We start from the raw sequence: 24,075 nt of genomic DNA on the forward strand, positions 1-24,075 counted from the left end.
GCTATTTGGAGGCTGTGAATCAATAAAGGGTCTTCAGGTAATTTTGAACCCTTTACATAAAAATTATTATTTCTATCTTTCTAGGGCACGCTTTCTAGTTGAGGACAAGTCATCATTAGTAGTTGAAAGGAATAGGTGTTATTAGTAGTTGACATTGAGGTTTGAATTAACAGGCCATGTGGTTTTCCAGCCCTTCCTGGAAGTCTGCCTGGTCAGCGCACCCCTCAGATTTCACTAGCACCCTGACGTCAAGGGTAGGGGGTCCCTGGCAAAAGCAGGCAAAAGAGCAGGAGAGAGCGGGGGCAGGAACCAGAGCAGCCACCTCTAACTTCTGCCAGCATGAATTAGGAGAGCATCCCTCCTTTGCAAGGCTTCAGCACCTGCAAGAGCAGCACCTGCCAGTGCAAGATATACTCACCAAAGGCAGAGACAGGCCCCTTTGTCATGGCAAAAGGCTCTGGACGGGTCTGGGTTCTGTTTTATTCTGTCTGGATTGGCTCCTTCTCCTGGTTCAGTTGTTATCATGGAACATTTTTGCTGGACGGTTAATGGCATGATAATTAGCTGTAAGTCATTTTCCAAATCCTATTGTACCTGGGCGCCAGGACAGCAGGGTGTGCTGTGTTCTTCTTCCCAGCTGGGGCTACTTGCTGGAGGCAACACTAAAGCAAAGCACCCACTTAGTCCCTTAGGAGAGTCTCCAAGTCTCTTGCTAACTACCTAACATCATACTGCAGCCATTTAGTTCTATGCTTTACTAACGGTAATAATAATGATGATGATGATGATTTATTGAAGGCACACTATATACCTGTTTCTGTACTAAGTGCCTTAACTTCATTCTCATTTACTCTTCATAATAGCAGTGTAAAGGAAAATAAAAACCTCAGGATCCCTCTCCGCGCAACTCCTTATGCAAAGGGAAGGCCAAACCTGGAGGCTGATCAGGCCACACCCCCTTCCACGTGAGCACCTGATGCTAAAGTTGCCCATCAGCCAGATGCCCACAGAAGGTGGAGGCCTCAGGCACCTCCAAGGGCTGCCCCCACACATCACTCACAGGGAAATATTCCACTGACTTCCCACAAACGAGGACATGCAAATTGTAAATCTGAGTCTGCAGGCTAAATCCAGTTCCTGGAACTAAGGTCCGTTTGATCCCACACTAATAATATTGATTACAAGTATATCTTCCCAGGTGCAGAACACTGTGGTTTGTGTTTTTCCTGAGTGCGTCCTCAAATCTTGGCTTAATAAACCTCCAGTGATTGAGATCTTTGCCTCAGCCACTAACTTTAGTTGTCAGCAGCGTATCATTCCCATGTGTGAGTCTGAAGCAAAGAAAAGTGAAATGAACAGTTCAAGGTCACAGAGATCCAGAGGATGGGTCGTGCAGGTCAGACTCCAGATCTGTGTTTAGATTGGAGAAAGCTGCTCTGTTACTCGCTGGTGTGTCAGGGGTGACGTGTCCGTTTCAGTTGGCTGAGCGTCTGTTTGGGTTGGTCACTGCTTGTGCTAAGCCCTTCTGAACTATTTCGTGTGACCCCCGGACACAATGACCCCTGATGTTCTTGTGGTTGTCTCTGCTGTGCTCCACCCCCTGGTCTTGTGGCTCCAGGAGGCCAAGTGTTTTAAGGGTTCTCAGGACTTGGGTGCAGTAAGACACACAGAGGTGGAAATGGAAGTTGTGAAGGGGCAGCGGGTGATACTCACAGGTCCCTCCCTAGACATAGGAGGCGTGGAACCCCATGCAGGCCTCTGTCATGTGGGCTGCGGCCTTCATTGCGGTTTCCACAGGAAGGAGCAGGTGAGACAAGGTAAACAGCTTGAGACCGGTGAGCTGGAACAATTTCAGTAGTTCTGGGGCGTAGAGGCTGGCCCTGGCTGTCTGATACCTGCCTGTGGAGGAACAGGGCAGGTAGATTCTGAGTGCGGGAGCCTAAGAGAGAAGGGGCTTGAAGCCTGGTCCCCAGGTTGGTTGGTTGCATGTGGGAGGCCCCTTCACAGATAAGGACCAGCCCTGGCAAGGACAGTCTTACAGTCCCTCCAGGGTCAGCGGGGCCCCAGATATCAACACATCGAAATATAGAAAATAAAAAGACATGGTTAATACGTTCAGTAACTTGGCTGCTTGAGGAAAAGAAACTTTCACTTACTTGGCATGGCCTAGCTAAGGAGGTAATTGTGTGTGCCCAGGGGTCTTTCTGCAATAAGGAGTGTGCTGGAATGTGAGCAGGGCAGGCCGGGCCAGCCCTGCTGCTCTGGCCAAAGTTCACTCTCAGTCTCTCAGCCTTTGTTTCTCTGTCTGAGTTTCTCTATCGCTCCGTTTTCTGTTTCTCTCTCTGTGTGTTTGGCCATCTCTGTTTCTCTGGCTCTCTATCTCTCTGCCTCTGTCATCACTGTGCCACAAACATTTTTTGCCACTCATTTTTATTACCTTTCTCTCCCAACCTTCCCACAGATCTCCCAGAGAGACTTGGGTTTTGTGAAACTACCACCTTCCCTTCCCTGAGGAGCAGATGGAGACAGGAAGTGTAGAGGACTGAGCCCCAAGTTCGGATATTTCTGCACCCGAATTTCCCTGAAATGCGTTACTGGGCACCCAGATACCACCATGTGCTCAGTGAGAAGGAGGGTTTGGGGAAATGCTGCACTCCATATTCTTCAGTCTTGGAGACTGACAACACACAATGGTATGTTGCAAAGGCACTTAGAAGTTGTGCAGGAAAAAGAATTCATCTTTGTCTTTGACTCACCATGCAACTGGTTTCTGCATAACACACTGTAGTTCCATTAGAAGGCCCCAGAGAACTGTGGCCCTGCTCGGGAGACTGACGCGGGGGTGCTGTGGCTCTGAGCTTCCTGCTGACTGGTTTGTAGTGGCCCATCTTTGGGCTTAGAGCCCAGGGGTTCAAGGTGCCCAAGAGCCTCATATAACTGCCTCGAGGACCCTAGGCTTGTTTTTCAACCAAACCTTGTCTTTCTATAGACACATACACGTACACGCATTCATAATCTATGGTCTCTAAGGGCTCTTTTCATAAACAGGCAAGAGGTACTTAAGCAATAGGATTAGATTTCACACAGGAGAGCCTTTGCCATAAATAGCCACACAGACAGACACATATCAAACACACAGAAGCACTGTATAGAAACAGGCAAATGCATAGGCATACTTAGAAAAACAGACACAGTCACTCCCTCCCCTTCATGATACAGACACACGGATGCAAGATACATAGAAACACACACCCCAGACCTGCTTCCCTATCCTCCCAAATATAAGAAAGGAATAGGTGTTATTAGTAGTTGAAGGAATAGGTGTTATTATAATAATAGCCTGTTCTAGCTCTGCAACAAACTGGATTTAAAACTTAGTGGCTTAGGATCGGCGCCTGTAGCACAGTGGTTATGGTGCCAGCCACATGCACCAACAGTGGCAGCTTTGAATCCAGCCTGGAACAGGCTATTCAAGAATAGCCAGGCGTTGTGGCAGGTGTCTGTAGTCCCAGCTACTTAGGAGCCTAAGGCAAGAGAATCACTTAAGCCTAAGATTTTGAGGTTGCTGTGAGCTGTGATGCCATAGCACTCTACCAAGGGCAACATAGTGAGACTCTGTCTCAGAAAAATAATAATAAATAAATAAAACTTAGGGGCTTAAAACAATAATTATTATTTTTTTTTATATGTCGTGATTTCATGGCTCAGGAGTTTGGGTGGGGCTCAGCTGGGTGATTCTTCTATTTGTCATGGCATTGACTCTGGGGTACCTGACTAGTGGGTGGGCTGGAGAGAAAGGCCCCAGATGGTTTCCTTCACATGCCTGCTGCCTTGATAGAGGTAGCCGGACAGTCTAGCTTGGCTGGGACAGTTGACAGAAGTCAACACACAAGGCCTCTTAGGCTTGTATTTCATGGTAGTCAAACTTCTTACCTGGTAGCTGGCACCCCCAGCAAGAGGAGGACACTCCAGGCTTCTTATGACCTGGCCCCAGGAGATGAAAAATTTCATGTTATTGATCAAGCAAGTCACTTAGGCTCGCTCAAATTTATTAGATTCCACTTCTCAATGGGAGAGATTTGAGGCTACCTTTAATTTAATACACAGGTACACACATCTCACATGAAGCTTAAGCCTTCCCTATTGAGAACACTTTTGTGGTTGCATCAGGGCCTGAAGTAGTGGCAACTGGGAAGGCCCTGCCCTGACACAAAGCTGGCTAGCATGCTGGCCCTCTGCAGTTGCCTGTCCAGTGGCCACACACAGGACACAAGACTTGGGTAGGAGACCACACAGGAGATCACTTCTTTATGGGCAGGATTTCTATTCTGGGATAAATTCAAGGTCCTTCCTCGTGCTAAACCTAGTTATAACTAGAGTCCCTTCTATGCAAGGTGTCTGTATATGATCTAGCACCAACAATCATGTTATAGATATGCAATCAGATCACTGTCTGAGCAGGAGGTACTACATTGTACAGTTGGGGACACTGAGGCCAAGAGGATAGACTGCTCACTGTCCCAGGGCTGGGATTCCCTAGTCCTGGGTCCTTTGCCTCCTGGACTCCTGTTGCAGAGCTCTTTTCCACAGAATTACCTCTGCCTGGGCTCCCCCTGGCTGAGTGCTCCTCAGAGGCCAGACACACCTATGCATCAGACGTCTGGCTGGATGCTGGGCACTTGGGACTGGGCAGTAACTGCTGGTCAAGGATGAGACCTGGAGGTGCTCACTTCTCCTATAAGTGGCCGGGAGGGCATGACCAGGAATAGGCAAAAACTTCCCCTGAGCAGTTACTGGCCATAATGTTGCTCAGACAAAGGCCTAAGATGTAAGGCTACTGGAAAGCTATAAAAACCAACATTACCTTCATCTTTTCCACTAGGAAGAGCAGAAAAATAACGCCATCCCCAGCCCCCTCCCACCACCAGTCGCCGAGGTGCAGATGGTGCGTGCAGTGGCTTTGAAGCCAGCCAGACTTGGGTCAAATTCCAGCTTACCTGCTCCCACTTGTAGCTCTATGACCTTGGCCAAGTCTGTGGACCTTCTGAGCACCACTGTCCCCATCTGTATATTGAGAAAATCATACATTTTTTTCTATCAACAAGTATTTATTGACTATCTACATGTGACAGACGCTTGTGGAGACAACTAATGAGAACAACAGGTACTTTCCCTTATGAAGCAGGCTGGCATTCGCTGAACAGACACACAAACCAGGGTGAATTTGCAAACGGTGCTAAGTGCCAAGAGGTAGCTCTACAGGTGTACTACAAGTGGGTACAGTCACCATGTGACCATGTCAGGGATGCCAGGGACAGCCCCTCTGAGGAAGTGGCAATTGATTGTGGTCTGGGGGATGAGTAGTAGCTATCCAGCTGAGGTGTGTCTGGGGCAGAGGGAAAAGCATGTGCAAAGGCCCCGTGGTTAATGAAGTTACAGAGGCGGGGTTGAGAGGCTGGTGTGACTAGAGGGATCAAAGGGAGAAAGTGGGGGGAGATGAGACTACAGCTGTGGGTGGGAATTTTGTTCACCAAGTTAGAAGAGTTTTAAACATTGTATAAATTTTGTATATTTATCTCTAAAAGTAGAGTGGAACATTATATAGTGGTTTTAATCATGGGGAAGATATACTTAGATTGTGCTGCAAAAAGATGACTTTGGCTGCAGCAAGGAGAATGAAGTGAAAGGAGGAAAAAGGGGTTGTGGGTGACCCCACTGGGAGGCCTTCGCAGGCAGAATAGTGGCCCCCATGGATGCCCCTGCCCTTGTCCCAGGAACCTGCGAATAGGTTATATTATATGGCAGATAAAAAGAATGAGGGTTGCAGATGGAATTAAGATTACTCACCACCAGCCTTAAAATAGGGGGATTATCCAGGATTATCCAAGTGGGCCCAGTGTCATCAGATGAACTCAGAGAGTGGGTCAGAGAGGGAGACTTTAGAAGCACTGAGCTGCCTTTGCTAGCTTTGAAGAGGGAGGAAATATTAACATCATTTTGTATATGAAGAAATGGGATTTCTAAAGCATGAAGTGATCTGCTCACGACTAAGCATCATTAAGTCTAGTACCCAGGGCTTACATCCAATCCCCTTGGCTATGAACTGTGTGCTATCCTGGGGACCCTGCAGGGATCCCAGGTTAGAGCACTGACTGTGTCTGCTACTAGCCCTGCTGTCACCTTCCTGTGTGACCTTGAACAACCACATGTCCTCTTGGAGGCTGGAGTGAGGAGGTCTATGTCTGGGGTTTATTAACCAAAAGGTGTTTCAGATGGCCTGACAGGTTCGTGGGTCTCCTAAAATTGTGTGCAGGTTTCTGGGTGTATGTGAATGTTTTTTGGGGGGAGGGGCGAGGATTAATAGCTTTCATCAGAATATGAAGGGGACCAAAAAGAGCTCTTCCTTCCCTCCCCACCAAGAGCTGCATTGTTCCAGAAGCTTCCCCAGGTGCTGATCTTACTGACTGATCTCACTGCTTTAGCCGCCAAATGAACAAAGACTCTTCCAACATGTTTTGATGATGAAAGCGGGATCTCCATAATCACGACTGAGTGGGATGCTCAGAGAAACTAGCCAGGCTTCAAGGGTTTAGTCTGAGGAAATCCTGGAGAAGAGAACTAAAGTGGGCCTCAGCGAGAAAGACCCTCAGTGAGGGTCAAAGTCACCCGGTTAGCATCTAAGACCCTCTGTTATAGGCAAGCAAGGAGGAACACTCCCTTAGGCTCCTAGAGGTCAGGAAGCTCACCTTCCCTACTGACTCATAGGATGGGGAAGGAAACCAGGTCCCAGGAGGACAGGGCCTGGGGCCACCGTGAGTGGCATTGTCCTCACTAGTGACCCAACTGCAGCAAAAGGCCATCCCTGCCTCTCAGGTCCTCTTTTACCCACTGCCCTTTGCTGCTTGCTGTTTGTGATGCTGGTGGGGCAGAGAGCAGTGGGGCCATCCTTTGCTGGGGAGGAGAGAATCCCAGAAGGGCCCAAAGAGAGCTGGCTTTTGAGTCATGGGTCAAGCACACATTTAGGTGGGGAGTGAACTGTTGAATGCGAGGAACCAGTGGAGCCCAGGCTCTGGGATCAGAGTAGTGTGGGGCATCCAGGAGCAGAGAGGGTGGGGGACAGAGATGAGAGGATGGAGTAGTTTTTAGCTCCTGGGTAGTGAGGAGGTGGTGCAAATTTCAGGTAGGGAATGATGTGGTGTAACATGGAACAGGAAATACTGGAGGTATGACCAGGTATGTCACAATTGACCAGTTGGGTACACTTGCTTTATTCTAACACATGCATTTGATAAATAGGAAAGCTGATTCAGAGAGGTGAAAGAATTTTCCAATTTTCCAATTTTCATTTCCCTCAATGGAAGGAATTGAAGATGATGATAAGTAGTAACACTGAGCACTTGGTGTTCAGTGTCTCACCCAGTCCTCGCAAGGCTCTGTGACAAAGCTATTGGTATTCCTTTTTCACAGAGGTGAAATGGAGGCTTAGAAATATGAAATTGCTGGGTGGGGTGGCTCACGCCTGTAATCTCAGCACTCTGGGTGGCTGAGGCAGGCAGATTGTTTGAGCTCATGGGTTCCAGACCACCCTGAGCTAGAGCGAGACCCCTTCTTTAAAAATAGCTGAGCGTGGCTTGGTGCCCATAGTATAGTGGTTAGGGCGCCGGGCACATGCACCAAGGCTGGCAGGTTCGTACCCAGCCCGGGCCTGCTAAACAACAATGACAACTGCAACAACAACAACAAAATGACAATAACAAAACAATAGCCAGGCATTATGGTGAGCGCTTGTAGTTCCAGCTACTTGGAAGGCTGAGGCAAGAGAATTGCTTCAGCCCAAAAGTTTGAGGTTGCTATGAGCTGTGAAGACACGGCATTCTACCAAGGGCAACATAGCGAGACCCTGTCTCAAAAAAAAAAAAAAAAAAAAGAAATAGCTGGGCCTTGTGGTAGGTGCCTGTAGTCCCAGCTATTTAAGAGGCTGAGGTAAGAGGATCTCTTGGACCCAAGAGTTTGAGGTTGCAGTGAGCTGTGATGCCACAGCTCTCTACCAAGGGCAACAAAGTGAGACTCTGTCTCAGAAAAAGAAATATGAAATGATTTGCCCCTTACCACCCTAGATCATTTGATCTCCAGACCCACAAGTGGTTCTCTCATGGGTTCTGCTGAAATTGTCCCAGAGTCACAGTGACATCTCCTTCACCCCATCTCTTTCTCAACTGAGAAAACCCTCCCTTCTCCTCTCTGCATATACCAGATCCCCTTGACAGAGGGTGCTAGGCTGTGGAGAAAGGAGTTCTAGTGGTTGGAATTGTGATGTCGGAGGGCGTGTGCTTTTAGAATTACAGAATTTTAGAGACCAGATGCCCCTAGGAATGCCCTGTAATGCCTCCTTTGACCGAAGGGAAGTACCTTGGCAGGGCCCCAAAGCAAGTTAGTGACAGAACAGCCTGAAGTGCCTGACCCCAGACCTGATGGATAGTTCCCACATGTTCTCAAAATCCTCATTTGATCTGTAAGTGAATTTCCCCAGAAAGGCAGTGGAACTGCAGGGCTATCGGTTCCTGAGCTGTGTGATGCTATTGTTTGTTCAGCTGCGCAGTGGTTGTCTCTTCCTTTCCTCCGCTGGAGAAGCTGGCTTCCACAGTACCATTTCTATGTGAAAATGTTATCTTCATTTCAGTAACATTTACACATGAACTTTAGATGCTCCACTTGGAAATTCAGAGCAGACTGGACTATTCCTGTGGACTTTAGGCCTGATAATCTGGGAGTACTTCTGTGTTCAAAGGATTTCTGCTGTTCAAATGTTTCAACATCAGAGAAACATCAGAAAGAGCCATGGAGTCCCTCAGATCTGAGTTTGACTTTGGATTTAGGCCCTAGAGAGTGAACTCCAGTGAACAGTGTCAAGAACCACAGCAGTGGGCAAGGCTCCTCGAGGGACGTGGGAGGCTGAGACCTGGGTCTTGATCTTTACGAGGCTACCGCTGAGATCCAGTTTCAGCTTCATTGAGTGTCTACCATGAGCTCGTCACAGCACATTGGACACCAGTACATTTGAACTTGGCATCACGCAAGTTCTTTAGAAGAAAACGCTGAAGCTCAGAGAGGATAAGACAACGGGTCAGTATCATTCCTCCCCTAAGTGGCAGAGTCACTGACCAGGCCCAGTCTTGGTGGTTCTGTTTCAAGTGCTTTTTGCACTGTAACCATCAGCATAGTCAAGGGAGCGACCCAACAAGGCAGCCTGAAGTGTGTCCATCTTCTACCTGTCTATCTGCATCTACTGTGCTCATTCTCTAAGTGGTTTTTATATTTGCCATCTCTCGATCTATCTATCCATCCATCTGGCATCTATCCTTTGCTATACACATCCATGGAAAAAAGATGGTTGAAGGCGCAACACAAGTTCTGCCTTAGTCGGCTTGGGCAAGTATAACAAAAATACTGTAGACCGGCGGTTTTCAATGTGTGTGCTGTGAGAGGATCTTAGGTGTGCTGTGAAAAGTTTTAAAGATCATTAATTAAATTATTTTCAAAAGAAATTCAAAGCACAGTAACTATGTTCTTGTTTTTACTTTCTTTTTTGTTTTATCAACATAATTTAAGTGTGCTGTGGAGCTTAACCATTGGTTCAAGGGTGCCATGAGATAAAAAAGACTGAAAACACTGCCATAGACCCAGTGGCTTGAATGAATTTATTTCCCATAGTTCTGGAGGCTAGAAGTCCAAGACCAGGTACCAGTGCAATACGGTTCTGATGAGGGCTCTCTTCCAGGGTTTGTGGACAGCCACCTATTTGCTGTATCCTCATATGGTGGAGGAGAGATTATTTTTCTCATATCTCTTGTTAAAAGGGAACTAATCTTATTTGTTAGGTCTCCATCTCATCATCTAACCACCTCCCTAGGGTCTCACCCTCAAATACCATTACCTTGGGGATTAGGGCTTTTATATATGAATTCTGGAGGAACGCAAACATTCACTTCATAACAGCTACTTAATGTTCAATTATGTGAGTAACAAAAAGAAGGAAGTCAAGGCAGAAAATAGAATCAAGACTGAGTCCAGCCCACTCACAAGAAGAGCAGACAGGTGGCTCTGGAGCTAATGTCTAAGGAAAGACCTGGGCAATTGCACCACTCATGGCACCAGTAAGGGGCAAGCAAACCGGCTGTTCAGAAGATGCGCACCTTCTGGACCTTGAGCCTTCCGCTTCATGGTCATCATTCAGCAGTACCAGCTGACATCTTTATGGTGCATTCCCATCTCACACAATATTATCTCTCTTTTCTTTTTGAGACAAAGTCTTACTTTGTCACCCTCAGTGGAGTGCTGTGGTGTCATAGCTGACAGCAACCTCAAACTCTTGGCCTCAAAGCAATTCTCTTGTCCTGGTCTCCCTAGTAGCTGGGATGACAGGTGCCAGTTACAACACCGGCTGTTCTTTAGAGACAGTATCTTGCTCTGGCTCAGACTGGTCTCCAACTCCTGAGTTCAAGCAATCCACCCGCCTCAGCCTCTCCACGTGCTAGGATTACAGGCATGAGCCACCGTGCTCAGCCAATATTATCTCTTTTGATTCTCACATCATTCCTGTGAGGTAATGGTTAGAGGTGAGAGTTCACCTCTGAGCTGTTCAGTGGGTCTGGTTGGTTCACCCAGCAGAATCAACAAGTTTGGCTGAGTCAAAGGGAGAGCAAGGAACTGAGGGAGGGGAAAATGAGGCAGCTGGGGCTCCCAAATAGCAAAATAGAAGCAAGGTTTATTTAAATTGAAGGAAAAGAGTATAGTATAGAAAAGCATAGACTTTTCCAGGGGAGCAGGAAAGGGTCCCCTTCTCGAGTGAGAGGAGATGCCACACAAAGGCAGTACCCCAATATAATTACTTTCATCCAATTCCACCTACATTCATCTATGAGAATTCCCATTGGTTCATTTTAATGCCTTCAGGCGTGCTGTCCTGGTTCCATTGGTGGTCATCTCAGCTATCACATAAATCAAATTTTCTTTACTCTATATCAATATATATATATATATTTTTGTAGAGACAGAATCTCACTTTATGGCCCTCGTTAGAGTGCCGTGGCCTCACACAGCTCACAGCAACCTCCAACTCCTGGGCTTAAGTGATTCTCTTGCCTCAGCCTCCCGAGTAGCTGGGACTACAGGCACCCGCCACAACGCCCAGCTACTTTTTGGTTGCAGTTCAGCCGGGGCCGGGTTTGAACCCGCCACCCTCGGTATATGGGGTCAGCACCTTACCGACTGAGCCACAGGCGCCGCCCTACTCTATATCAATATTATTAACTGTCATTTTGGTAGTGATGGTATGGCAGTAATTGTTAGTCTTGTGATGTTTGTGGCTGTGATGTGCATTGTTGTGTGATGGGATCCTTGTTGTTTGGGGGGGTCGTTATTCATAGTTAGAGGTCAGGTGTCACAAGCTACAAGTTAAATTTGGCAGGAACAGCACATACTTGTTAACTAGGTCACACTCACCCCAAATTCCTCATTTTTCTTCAGGGTCCTTTCCAACTTTCTTGTCCAGAAGGCCGTATTTCTCTCTCACCTCCCTGTAGGCCCTTTTAACCTCCTTCCATCCCTCATCAGTAACTATTTTATTGTTAGTCTTTCTTGAAAATGAGAAGATTGAGGCTTGAAAAGGTTAAATTCCTTGCCAAAGGCCACATAGCTCTTCATGGAAGAACTGGGGTTCAAAACCAAGTTCATCTGTGGCTTCCACCATGACGGCTAACTGCTTGGGACCCATAGTCCAAAGACTGAGCTTCCCATGTTATATTTGAACTTTGAATAACAGATAAATAATTCTGAGGAAGAATGAGATTTTTCTTCACAGATTTTAAAAGAAATTATTGTTGAAATATACTGGTTTGCCATTTTTCATGTTCTTGTGCTTATATTTCATCTCCAAGTTCAAACCAAACTCTTTGGGGTAGAGATATTGCTCCTCTGTTAGTAAAAGAATATACTTCATATTTGATTTTAAAACTTCATTTGGAGTCAGGACCAAATCTAGACATGTGAATTTAAACTGCTGGCAACCTTTCTAGCCTACCTCATGAGTGTGAAGTCAGTGCTACTACTATACACAGAGAGTGCTGGTGCCAATGGGACTGGGTTTGGGCCCCTGAGGAGTCTGGTCCAGAACACTTGTGTCCAAGCTGCATGAGACTTTGCAGTGCACTGAAATAGACATAGCAACTGGATTCCTAGCAGTATTTAAAATGCATCGCTCAGCTGAAACCAGGACTTAATTGCTGTGTTTAGCAAGTTAGAGGTGTAGAAATCAACTGCCTTGTCCCACCTTCCCAGCAAGGACCCAGAACGAGGAGAATCTTGTAACTCTCATTTGCCTTTCCTAAGTCCTGTCTTATAGGAAAACAATCCTTTTTTATTTCAGATGTGATTCCAGGAGCCTAGAATATTTCTCCCCAAATTTATCCTTTTTGTTTTCCTAATTTAGTTAATATTACATACCACCATCATCTACCTGGTCACCCAGGCCAGAAACTTCAGTCATGTATCATTCTTATATGGATGTGTTCAGAGCTTCCTTTCCCTTTGTCTCGCTGTCATCACCGTGGTCCTCCCCCTGGCCATGCTTTGCTGGAATAACCTTCAAATTTGCTTCCCTGCCTTCTATACGTCCTGCACACAGAGGTCACCTGAGCCTTGTGAGACACACCCCTGCTCTCCTCATCCCCCCAGGGCCTACCTGTTCTCCCATCTGACCCTGGGCAGCAGTTTTTTTTTTTTCTCTTCAATAAGCCTTTTGCACCTGGGCATACCACTGGTGCACATGGCCACTGCAAACTTTGTTACTTGTCTTCCTGCCCTCCCCTAGATTATGAGTGACTTGCAGACAGGGTTCACGTCATTCATTCATTTCTGTGAACCCAGTACCCAGCACAGTGCATGGTCCCCGAGAGCTACTCAATAGATCATGATGTAAAATGACACAACACCATTAACTCTCAGTCAATCAATAAATATGGGCTGGAAAAGCCAAAGGGGTCAGATGGACGTGAGGTGGGTACAGGGCCAGGGAGTGACGGGACGGAGGAGGAGGGGTAGGGACTTCTGCAGTTGTTTATTCTGGACCACTGTAGTTGAACTCAAAGTACTTAAGTTTTGAGTATAATTTAAGTTTAATTTTAGGCCTATGACACCAACATGTCCTTAGAAAGAAAGGCTGGGCCTGACTCATGTGGCAGCAGCCCTCTGGGCGGCTCTAACCTGGGCCCTTGTGGGACAGGCAGCCTGCACAGGCCCTGCCCTCAGCTAACACTGTACCTGTAGCCCTAATAACTAGCACCTGAGTTAGGCTTTGCCCTTTGCCTGCACAAACTGAGTCACTGCTCACAAGAACGCCCGTGAGCTTGGCCAGGCAGGGGCACTGTTAACTTCATTTCACCATTAAGGAAACAAAACAAGCCTCCTGCAGTCACATGTCTAAACGCTGCAGAGGCTGCACAGAGCCTGACTTCCAACCGCGTCAATTCCATGCTGTCTGGGCTCCTGGAGCGTCCCCAGTAGGTGACACATGCTTTTGGAAGGATGAAAAGTTTGAGAAAGGCTGAAACAGTGAAAGAAGTTCCGACCTCACAGTGCACCCCACTTAATTAACACTTCACACTCCAAATGTGCTCACCGAAAAGGCCTCACATTGTCTTATTAATTTTTTTTAAAAAATTGAGATGTACCGTTTCAAACAGCACAGGTTTGAATTGGGTGGGTTCTCTTATGCTTGGCCACTGCAAAGCATATGTTTTTTTTCAATCAAACGCAGGTAAAAAATATGGCCCATGTTTGTGCAGGACGTGAAACCTGCGTCCAAGGAGGGGTGATTTTTCCTCTAAGCAGGTTCCCGCGGGACCAGTTCTGGGACTTGTGCACACGTGGATTCTAGTATACACTGGGGTCCTGGCACCAATCTCCCAGGTACATGGAGGGGTGACTGCAACTTCAATACCACACAATGCACTGGGTTAAAGCGTATAGTTGGGTGGTTTTAACACATTCACAAGGCTGTGCTGCCATTACAAAACTTAATTCCAGAACATTTCCATTCACTAATTTCTAATGTTTTTGTTTTTCAGATTCCAATGATGAGAGACCCTGGGTGGATTCGAAATGTCTTGTCTTCAAATATTAATGTGAGTGAAGCTGCTGTAAAATGTTCTCATGGCGCTTTTACATTGCAGGGCTATCAGGCCTAGAGAAAACGTTCCTTGTTAAACTGCTGTTTATTGCCTTAGTTATATGCAGTTTCCAAAGCAGGACTGGGGCATTCAGAGTTTGCCCGAAGCACTTTCTGAATGTTTGATAAGCTCTCTGTGTGGTCTGGGACATTTTGACCGGCTTTTTTTTTTAGAGACAGAGTCTCACTTTGTCACCCTGGGTAGAGTGCTGTGGCGTCACAGCTCACAGCAACCTCCAGCTCTTGGGCTTAGGCGATTCTCTTGCCTCAGCCTGCTGAGTAGTTGGGATCTCTTCTTCTGCAACCCATTCTCCTCTGGCATAGATGTGATTTGGTCACTTCTCTGATTAAAAAGCATTTCGTGAGGTGGCACCTGTGGCTTAAAGGAGTAGGGCGCCGGCTCCATATACCGGAGGTGGCAGGTTCAAACCCAGCCCTGGCCAAAAACTGCAAAAAAAAAAAAACGCATTTGGTGATTCCCTAGAGCTAACAGGTACTCATTCCTGCTCAGGCCATCGGCTGCCCTTCAGGGACTGTCCTACATGTGAGTGCGGTTACACCCACTAACAGCCTCCCGGGGCTGCTGCTTCCTCCTGCATCTCCCCAGCCTCCCTGCCTCTCACCTGTTCTGAGGCCCCCTCAGGTGGTTGCTGGGTAACTAGTGCTTTGCTCTCTGCTTGCCTGTGAGCTGTCCTAGTGGCTCTCCCTGGATCCCGGGCTCAGCAGCCAGCATACCATCCCTGTCCCTCATGCCCTGTCCAGGCTTCTGCACTGTCTTCCCTGATCTGTGTCTCTGAGCCTCTACTGTTTGGGGAGGATATTCTGCTGAACACCTCCCCCCTCCCCCCCAGTTCTCTGCTTAGCATGCACCTGCCTGGCAGCTGGGCTTTACCTGTCTGCAGCACCATCACCTTGCTCTGGCCCATGGATCCTACAGCTGAGATGTTTCCACTGTGGAGAACAGTCTGCAGGCAGGAAGTTCGGGGAGGGGGGCTCAATGGGGAGCTGCTGGGATGGTCCAGGAGGAAGTGATGGAGCCTCAGTGCTGATTGGTCCCTCTAGTGACCTGGCCTAGGCCTCACACATGGAGAACCCAAGTAGCAGTCTCCACCCTCAAGGGGCCCACAGCTAGAGCTAGAGAGATGCTCAGGGCAAAGTGTGGATCAAAGACTTGCAGAGGATGCCTGAGGCCTAGGTCAGGGGTATGCAGCATGAGATGAACCCAGAGGCTGGCGGGGGGAGGGAAATGGATGAAGAAGGCTACAAAGTAGGCCTGGCCCCAGCACTCTGTAAGAGTAGAGGTTCTATTTCCAAGGGGACGGGCAGGATGGGGCTTGACTAGGGCCAGGAATCCTGATAGAGGGCAGTTAGTGGCAGTTAAGCCTCGCAAGAGAAGCCACCCTGTGTGCAGGGAAGGGTCAGGAAGTCCCGGTAAGTGGCCCCTCCTCCCAGGGTTGGGAGCTCGGGGCCAGCAGGTTTCCGGCACAGCTTCTGGCCCATGCACAGGGAGAAGGTGCTGGTGTGAGAGGGAGGTAGGCGAGGTCAGGCAATCACTGCCTTCCCCTCCCAGCCCTTCCCAGAGCCCATCCATTAGCAAGCTGGGACGCATTGGATCAGAGCTGCAGGGCAGAAGGATCCTTATCCCAGGAATTGCAGATGGACTATACCATCTGTGGCAGGGAATTGGGCGAGGAGTCCAAAATCCTGGTCACAGCTCTGCCGCTTGCAGTCTGGGTGTCGTGTAGCAAGTTCCCCACTTCCCTGAGCTCAGGGCCTCATGTGCACGGCAGGGGTTCCACCCATCATGAACATAAAGTGATACAATGCTCACTGCTTCCTACAAGGCATCCTGGTAAAAGAGAAGTGGAGTTTGTACCTCATCGTGCAGGGGGCGGGGGTGCAGTTTAAAAGCAATTTCAGAAAATGCTTCCAAGAGAAGCTGAGTCTTGTGCAGGGTATTGAAAGGGCTGTGACAATGGGCCGAGTGAAGAGGTAAGAAACAGTGCAGTGAATCGGTGGCGATTTGGGGATACCATTCAAAGAGTGGAACAGTCAGGGATAGAGGAGGCGGAGAAGGTGGTGGCTGATGACTGGGGGCCTTGTCTGCTCTTCTGAGGAGCTTGGCGTTTATCCTGCACGTAACGGTTCTCAGGGGGAGGGGCGTGCGCATTGACAGGTCTTAAGCAGGCAATGTCATGTCCAGGTCTGCAGCCCTGTGACAGCACAGCAAAAGGTGGGCCTCGAGGCAGCAGGGAGACTAGTTAGGTGCCCTCGTTAGCCTGGTTAAGTGTGAAGTATTGGTGAAACATCCCTAAGGAGGCGGCCAAATGGAGTTGGTGGTGTGGTCCCGAGGTGCGGGCTGGAAGTGCTGAAGTGCAGGTCAGCAGCATAGTGGTGCCATCTAGGTCCCCAAGAGGGACAAAGTCACTCGGAGGGGGCGTGGCATGGGGAGGTGGCTGAGAGCCTGCAGACAGGCTTCTGACAGGTCCTTGTCATGCCCTGTTATCCTTAGAAGGCAGGTTCATAAATTCCAAAACTGGCAGCAGGAAAACCAAAAATAAAGGGGAAGTACAACAGGGGAGAGAGCGGGGCTCTAAGTCTCTCTCTCCCTCCTGCTTAGGGGGCGCCGGGGACACAGTGATGACTGTGCCGTGGCCGTTCTTTCCCTTCCTGGGTTCACTAACCCGTAGAGGCTATATAGCAGGGGCATAATGATGCTGCTGTGCAGAATGTGCTATGATAGAGTTCCCTGGGGGTTGGTTAGTCCTGAGGAACCAGAGCTGAATTCTTCACAGACCTGGGGAATGTTGGAGGGAAGGTGTCTCTAGGGAGTGTCTCTCTCGGGTTGAAGAATCTGGCCAGTCTGGCCGTGGATTGGGAAACCTAAAGACATACACACTCCTCAACCCCTCCTCCATCCCCAAACACCCCCAGATTCATGACAGCAAACGGACTTGAATCCTGGAGGGACAGCTGAGCAATGAACTATTCACATAAGCTTCAAGGTCTTGGTCAGGCAGTGAAACATCAGTAGGATTTGTTACACTAAAAGTAGCCACTTCACTAATGTGGGGCTGTAATGAGCAGGCACTTGAATGGCCTGGTCTTGGCTCAAGGGTGCTCTAATTACAACATTTCTCATAAGCAACAGTTCCCAGAATTCTAGGTTATCTGGGCCCAGTCACTTGAAACCATGTTTTCCTTATTTTTCAAGCTTCCTGTTGTCTTTAGGTTTGAAAAAGGACTGGGCTCAAACTTCACTTTTCTTGGAAAGAGCCCATTTTGAGAAACTTTAGCTAGATTTAGATTTATTTTGGAAAAGTTTTATTGAAGTGATTTGTGAGCCTGGTTTCTATAAAATCAACTAGGAAATTCTGGCTCACAATTAAAGCCATGTTCTGGTCTCCTGATCTTACTGTGGATTTATGAATCTCCTTTGTAGACCGTGCACTCTGACACCGTGTACTCTGACAGAGGAGGGTCTGACTCGCACAGAGCATGTGTGCAAATGAATCTCCTCTCTTAACACTCTCCCATTTACACATAATCTCATCGTGTTTGAGACTCTGTATTCTGTGTTCAGACTCTGTCTTATATCGGAGTTTGGAGGAATTGAGGAGATATTTCCCCTGCAATTTATCTTTCTTTTTCATTGTTAAGAGGAGAAATACATTTCCCACTCCCTGAAAACCCCCCTCACCAAACACACGATGTCTTTAAACTTTAGACTGTTATCTAAACAGACTAAATGTCTTTGTCTACTGTCTTTAAACTTTGGTCTGTTATCTAAACCATCAGATTCTCTACTTTTAAGCCTAGCAAATTGTTCTCACTGGGATCCATTTCTTCTCTTTGGATGACTATAATTTTAATACAGCTTTTAGGATCATTTATTTATTTAACAAAACTTCTATATCACCAGCCAGGTGATGGATTCTTCTTTTTTAAGAGCATTACAAATATTAACTCATTTAATTCCTCATAACAGCCTTAAAGATTGGTCCCATCATTATCTCTATCTGAGAGATGGGAAACTGAGCACAGAGAGGTCGAGTCACTTGCTCAAGGTCACACAGCTGGTAAGTGGTAAGGTTACAATTCAAACCCACAGAGATCCAGACACCTTGTGCCTGTTACGGTGAGAAATTTCTCTCAATTGTTTCTAATTCTTCCCATTTCCCTCTCGCATTTAATACCTACGTGGTGTTCTCCAGCTTTTCTAGACGCAGTTGTCTGTGCAGGGGCCCCTTCCCCCCAAGACCTCTCTCCAGGGGCCCTTGTCTTGCTGCTTTCTGTAAAATCCTCCAGCAGACCTGCCCTCAATAGAACCATTGTTACGGGAGTATTGTTTTCTTCTTTCTTAGTTTATGGTTTAAAAATAAACAAAAGCTGGCCTATATTTCCAGGTAACCACCTTGAAGAGGAAGATAGGCGAGGTCTTTTTTCATATTTGTGTGTCTGAATCTCTTCTTTAATTTGGCTTCACATGTTGATAGTTTGGTTGGATTTAGAACTTGAGGCCGATACTCAGTTTTCACAGAATTTTAAACATGTAGTTTGTTGCCTTCTGATAGCTAGTGCTCCCCGTCTGCCAGTCTGACTTTGGTTTCTTTGTAGGTGACCTTTCATTTTATTTTTTCTTATCTGGAAGCTTTTAGGATTTTCTGTTAACCCTTGGTGTCCTGAACCGTCACACGGCTATGCCTTGCTGTAGTCGTTTTTATTTGTCTGCTCAGAACTTAGTCTCCTGGGAGACAGTTCACTCCTACGCTAATAGATGTCAGAGGACGCGATACTCCAACAGGTTAAAGATGATGGACAAACCAACAAAAGGGCAGTGACTAAGGAGTGTTTCTGCGGTCTCTTTTATCTCCTAGTGCCCAACGTTGTAATCTACAATTCGGCAGATTTCATTAATTTTATCTTCTACTATCATTGTTTTCCACAATCCAAATTTTTACTTTTCAAAGTTCTTTCTGTTCTCTGGTTATTTCTCATTCAGAGCATTATTCTGCTTTGTTTTATGAGTATCTCCTCAAATCTGAGATTCTAATTTGGGTATTCCTTTCTATTTCTTTGTTTTTATTTTTTTCTGGAATCCGTTCTCTGGATTATTTTTCTTTCTTCTGGAATCATGTTTCCTCCTGTTTGTTATTTTTTCTCTTTCACCTTGCAGGGTTTTCTCAAGTGTCTGGTGCTTTGTGATAGTCTGTTTTCATTTAGCGGGGATGGAGGGCATGGGGGAGGGGGCTGCCTGGAAGCCTCAGCTGGCAGCTCACCCTGAAGTAAGAAGTTAGGGAGCCGCCTGCCATCCAGGGGCCCCTCCTGGGCTGCAGCCTCCTCTGCAGAAGTCCAGGGCATGGCTTGCTGCACACTATTTCTTTCTTCTTCCTCTTCTTCTTCTTCATTAAATCATAGCTGTGCACATTAATGCAATCATGGGGTACAATGTGCTGGTTTTATACACCATTTGAAATATATTCATCAAACCGGTTAACATAGCCTTCACGGCATTTTCTTTCTTATTCTGTTAAGACATTTAATTTCACACGTACCCCCGTAAGATGCACCATAGGTGTGGTCCCACCGATTACCCTCCCTCACACAGCCTCCCGCCTCCCCTGCCCTCCCTGTGGGCTATTTCTTTAGTCAAACTTCCCTTTTGCTTTCATCTTCCCAATTTGATTAAACATCTTTGTGATTGAAGATGACCTTCCATTCCCCATGTTGTGAGTTTTAAGTTCTGATGTTTCCTTGAAATTTAATGAGATATCCAAAGTAAAGGGTAAACAAATGTGTAATTGTCTGCTTTGCTCTGTCTGGCATCTGCTCTTGGCTTTTCTTCCTTGTCTGGCATCGTTACCGGAGCTGTTACAAGGTGTCCCCTGACCCTCACTGTGTTCTCATCTGGAAATGCACCGTAGTGGCTCTTACAGCCACTTGCTTTTCTTTTAGCATGAGTCCATCGTAGCATGGATTAGAGAGAGGCACTTGTACAGTCAGATGTAACAGTCATGCGTTTAATTAGAATCTTACATAGAATGGTCATCTTTTTTGCAGTGAACTCTTTGGCTTTACAGAACTACCCCAGGGCCACTGTCTCATTTGTAAATAGAAATGTTGCATTAATGTCTCATTTTGGTGTATGTTTCCAATCCTCCCTTCTACCAATACCTTCTTCTACCCTTCTAGGAAGTGGACAGCTTGTTCTAACTTACTGGTTTTCATTGCTGGAGACATAGTATGAGGGTTGTCCAGAAAGTATCCAGTTGTGTACTGTGAAAAAATACAGTGGTGTTAACAATGGCTGGATACTTCCTGGACAACCCTCATATATCTGCTCAATCTTGAGCACCTTGGGTGCAGAGGCATAATCGTTGACCCCCACTTGCATATAGAAGCACTCCAAAATGGCCCATGATAAGGGCAGTGACACCTTTAACACCAGTCCCCAACCAGCTCCCTGTGCAGGCTTGCTTGGTCCCTGTTCATCCCTTCTCCTCTGAGCACCACCAAACGCTGACATCATAGCCCCCGTGGGGGCATCATAATCCTGCCAGCCAACAATGCAGGATTCCTGGAGCTGGCAGGGAGGGCACGGAGGAGAGTGAGCTGGAGGAAAGAAGATGGGAGGGCGCAGGGGGCCCTAGGGGCAAGAGCAGGAGGAAGCAGAGAATGGCGGGCAGACCAGAGGCAGTCAGCCATGCCCATCCTACCTACCAGCACCCACCAAGTGGTGGCCCAGGCTGCTGAGAACTAGATGATTGGGAGAGAGAGGAGAACCCACCAGCAGGCCAGTCTTCCCCTGGACAGAGACCTACATGTGAAGTTAATGAAAGTGGAATGGGGTCCTTACCATGCACCCTGTAAATGGGGGAGACCACACTTTCTTCCAGCAGTGAAGGTAAAGGGTGTGTGTGTGTGTGGGGGGGGAATTCTCCAGGGCATGTGGGTGTTGCCCCAGCCTGGCTTTTCGGGGACTGAATCATCGAAGACAGTGACTGAAACTTGGGGGAGCTCGAACTGCGGGGTAAGACTCGGAGTTTCGGGTCTGTTCTCTGTTCATTGATTTGCTCTGGGCTTTCAGGTGAGAGTCTCAGACTTCTAAGTGTAACTGGATGCCTTCTTAAGGAGTTCTTTGAAGAATGTTAAACTATGGTCTGGGTTTATAAAATTCTAGTTTATACGATATTTTTTTCTAATATCTATCTTATTAACATGGGAATGCAAAGGACACACTGTGTAGGTGTACGGACCAGCCCGCGATGTTGAGTGTCTTTTCAGGGAGCTCTCCAAGTTGGAGTCTACAAGGAAACCTCCAGAGTTTAATTCCTGTTGGAAAGACAAGAGGCCATAGGGACAGGAGCTTCAATTCCCCTACCAGGACCCCGGAGAAGCCTCAGCACCTGTGTGAAGTAGGTGCCCATTGCCCTGGGCCCCTCCTCCCCTTTTTCTGATTCCTCCCTAGTTCCCTGCCCATGTCCCATAGGGCTGAGGTCCCTGCAGTACCGACAGCCATGGGTCATCAGCAGACGCTGTCCACGGGGAGGGTACTTTCACTGGGATTTTAAGACAGTGGATTTTTTTGTTTGTTCTGTTTATTTCTGAGTGGGGAAAGGGTATTTGTCAGAGACTTTTCAAAACAGTCACCTAAGGGCCCCTGGAAGGGAAGTACTTTTTTCTCCCTGGATTTCTTGCCCTTCTTGTATAGGAGATTGTGGAAACAAACTGAAGAATCAGCTTTCCTTAATCAAAGGGCATTTAGGGGCTGCGGCTACAAGGGCTGTCATCTCACAGTGCAGGATCAGGCTTGACACCCTGCAGAGACACTGCCTGTGCCCCACTTGAGCCCGGTGGTGACCGGCGGGGTTATTACTACAGGCATCCATTCCCATAGACGAAAACACGGGCACGCTGGGGAGCATGCTGTCCCTTCATCAATTCCCAGGGACAATCAATTCCAACCCACGCTTGAGCCTCTCACTGCTATCTGGATCATCACAGATGCCCACTGTACCTCACCTGCTGCCTGCCCACAGCCTGCACAGCCTGTCTGCCACGGCCGGGCTCAGTTGTGCATAATGTCCTGCTTCTTGCTTATAAGCATCGAATGGCTCTCCAGGGTCTTGGGGATGACACACACCCTATGTCTGAGGCCATCATGAGCATGCCGGTCTCAGCCCACCTTCCTGTTAGCTGTTGGATAATGTGCTCACCACAAGTCCATAGCACACTTTGAGCTTTCCCACTGCCGAATGTTTGATAAACGTGTTGCTCCACCTTGACCCCAGGTCCCTACCCCATCTCTTCCCTCCCAGTTGTCCTCATGCTCCTATAGGCCTGGGCTGACCCCATCTGTTCGCACACAGCTGAGTCTCTCCTGCAACCCCAGCACCTTCTCAGCCTTCCTCCTGCGCCCAAAGTCCTCCGGCCTTTGGATCTTTACCAATCTCTTGTTAGTAACCATACATGGCAGTCTTGAGCCCATTACATTTTCTTGTTTTAAAAACTAAGCTGCAGAATTTACCAGTTTTTCCACTAGCACAGTCTTTGTGCTGCAGGAAGAAGCCGGGTCCCCAGCTCTGCCCCCCCTGCCATCCCTCCTCCGCCTCCCCCAACCTGTGACCCGTCCTCCTCTCCTCCTTGGCTTATGTGATCTTGCTGTGGTGAAGAGCACTCGTCACTTACCTCGTCTAAAGATCCCTCAGTTTAGGTTTGTCTGATGTTTTTCATAATTCAATTGAATTAATTATCGGGGTGGGGGAAGATACTAAGGCCACACCAGCTTTCCAGGGTTTGCTGTCAGGGGCACAGGGGACAAGATGCAGTGAGGAGATGTGAGCCCTGGTTCCTGGGTTAAGCTGGTGTCTGCCCGGTTTTTCACTGTAATTTACCTCCGTTATTACTAAATAGTTGGAAAGAAGTACCCGAGACCATGAAATATCCTATTTCTCTCTCTACCTTTGCCCCCTAAGCTCAGCTTCCGTTGCCGATCCTGCCTGTGGCAAAGCTCACTGCGGCTAGATTTGAATGGTGACTTTCTGTTTTCCCATGTTCCTCTGCGTGGCTCAATTTTTCTCTAAGAAGAGTTGTGTCTTCACCATTTCTTTATGCAGCGATCGTTCGTATCAGTAGGGCTTTGTGGGTATATAAAAATCTTTGGGATTACAATTCAATAGTATTGTTAATTTATTTTGCTGGACAAGTTTCAACTTGGCCCCTGATGGGGGAGGTCTTTAGTTGGCTCCTGTGCTCTTTCAACGTCTTTGATCATATTTTTTATTTAAAAAAAAAATTTTTTTTTTTGGGGGGTGGGCATTTCTTTACTTTCTGGTACTGTAAGATCCTCCAGGGTCATGTAGTATTTTCTGACCCTGGAATCAATCTGTTCTCCAACGAACCCTGATTCTTTTCATTGGAAAATAGTATTTATAAACCAAGACCTGGGCGCCTGTGTGCTTATTGCTACTGAGTATCAGAGAGAGAGAGAGAGAATGAGAAATTGAGAATGAATGTATGCATAGTAACCCTGCCTACACACACTCCATCCATCCATCCATCCATTTACCCATCTATTCATCTATCTAATCCATCATCTATCTATTAATTTATTTTAAACAATGAGTCCACTTGTGACAACAATTTAGACCACAAGTTACAATTTCACTACCCTTCCCCGCCGAAACATGCAGCTTCCATTCTTTCAGCTCAGCTGCCAAGTGGAGTTATTCAGTTACACGCTATGGTTCCTGCTCCCTTCCTCCTACAGCTTATGAAAGAATTTCTTCTAACTACATAGTGTGTTATTTCTGAGCATAATTATGGTATGTAGATTTCCTCTATCTGGCTGT

The 24,075-nt window shown here is 47.3% G+C and overlaps 1 protein-coding gene across 7 annotated transcripts in view; it reads left to right on the forward strand.

Annotated features, from left to right (window-relative positions):
* LPIN1 (lipin 1) overlaps positions 1 to 24,075 on the forward strand; it is a 143,676-nt gene that overhangs the window by 33,430 nt on the left and 86,171 nt on the right. For 4 of the 7 annotated variants that reach the window (XM_053587294.1, XM_053587297.1, XM_053587292.1 and 1 more), the window contains one exon: positions 14,124 to 14,180. In XM_053587294.1, coding sequence (XP_053443269.1) covers positions 14,130 to 14,180 — 51 coding nt within the window. In that variant the 5' untranslated portion in view covers positions 14,124 to 14,129. Of the gene's footprint in view, positions 1 to 2,461; positions 2,694 to 14,123; positions 14,181 to 14,735; positions 14,769 to 21,508; positions 21,640 to 24,075 lie in introns of those variants that run through there. The other 3 variants (XM_053587293.1, XM_053587291.1, XM_053587300.1) reach the window with 3 other exon arrangements.

The sequence above is a fragment of the Nycticebus coucang genome, chromosome 4, assembly GCF_027406575.1.
Source record: "Nycticebus coucang isolate mNycCou1 chromosome 4, mNycCou1.pri, whole genome shotgun sequence".
NCBI lineage: Eukaryota > Metazoa > Chordata > Mammalia > Primates > Lorisidae > Nycticebus > Nycticebus coucang.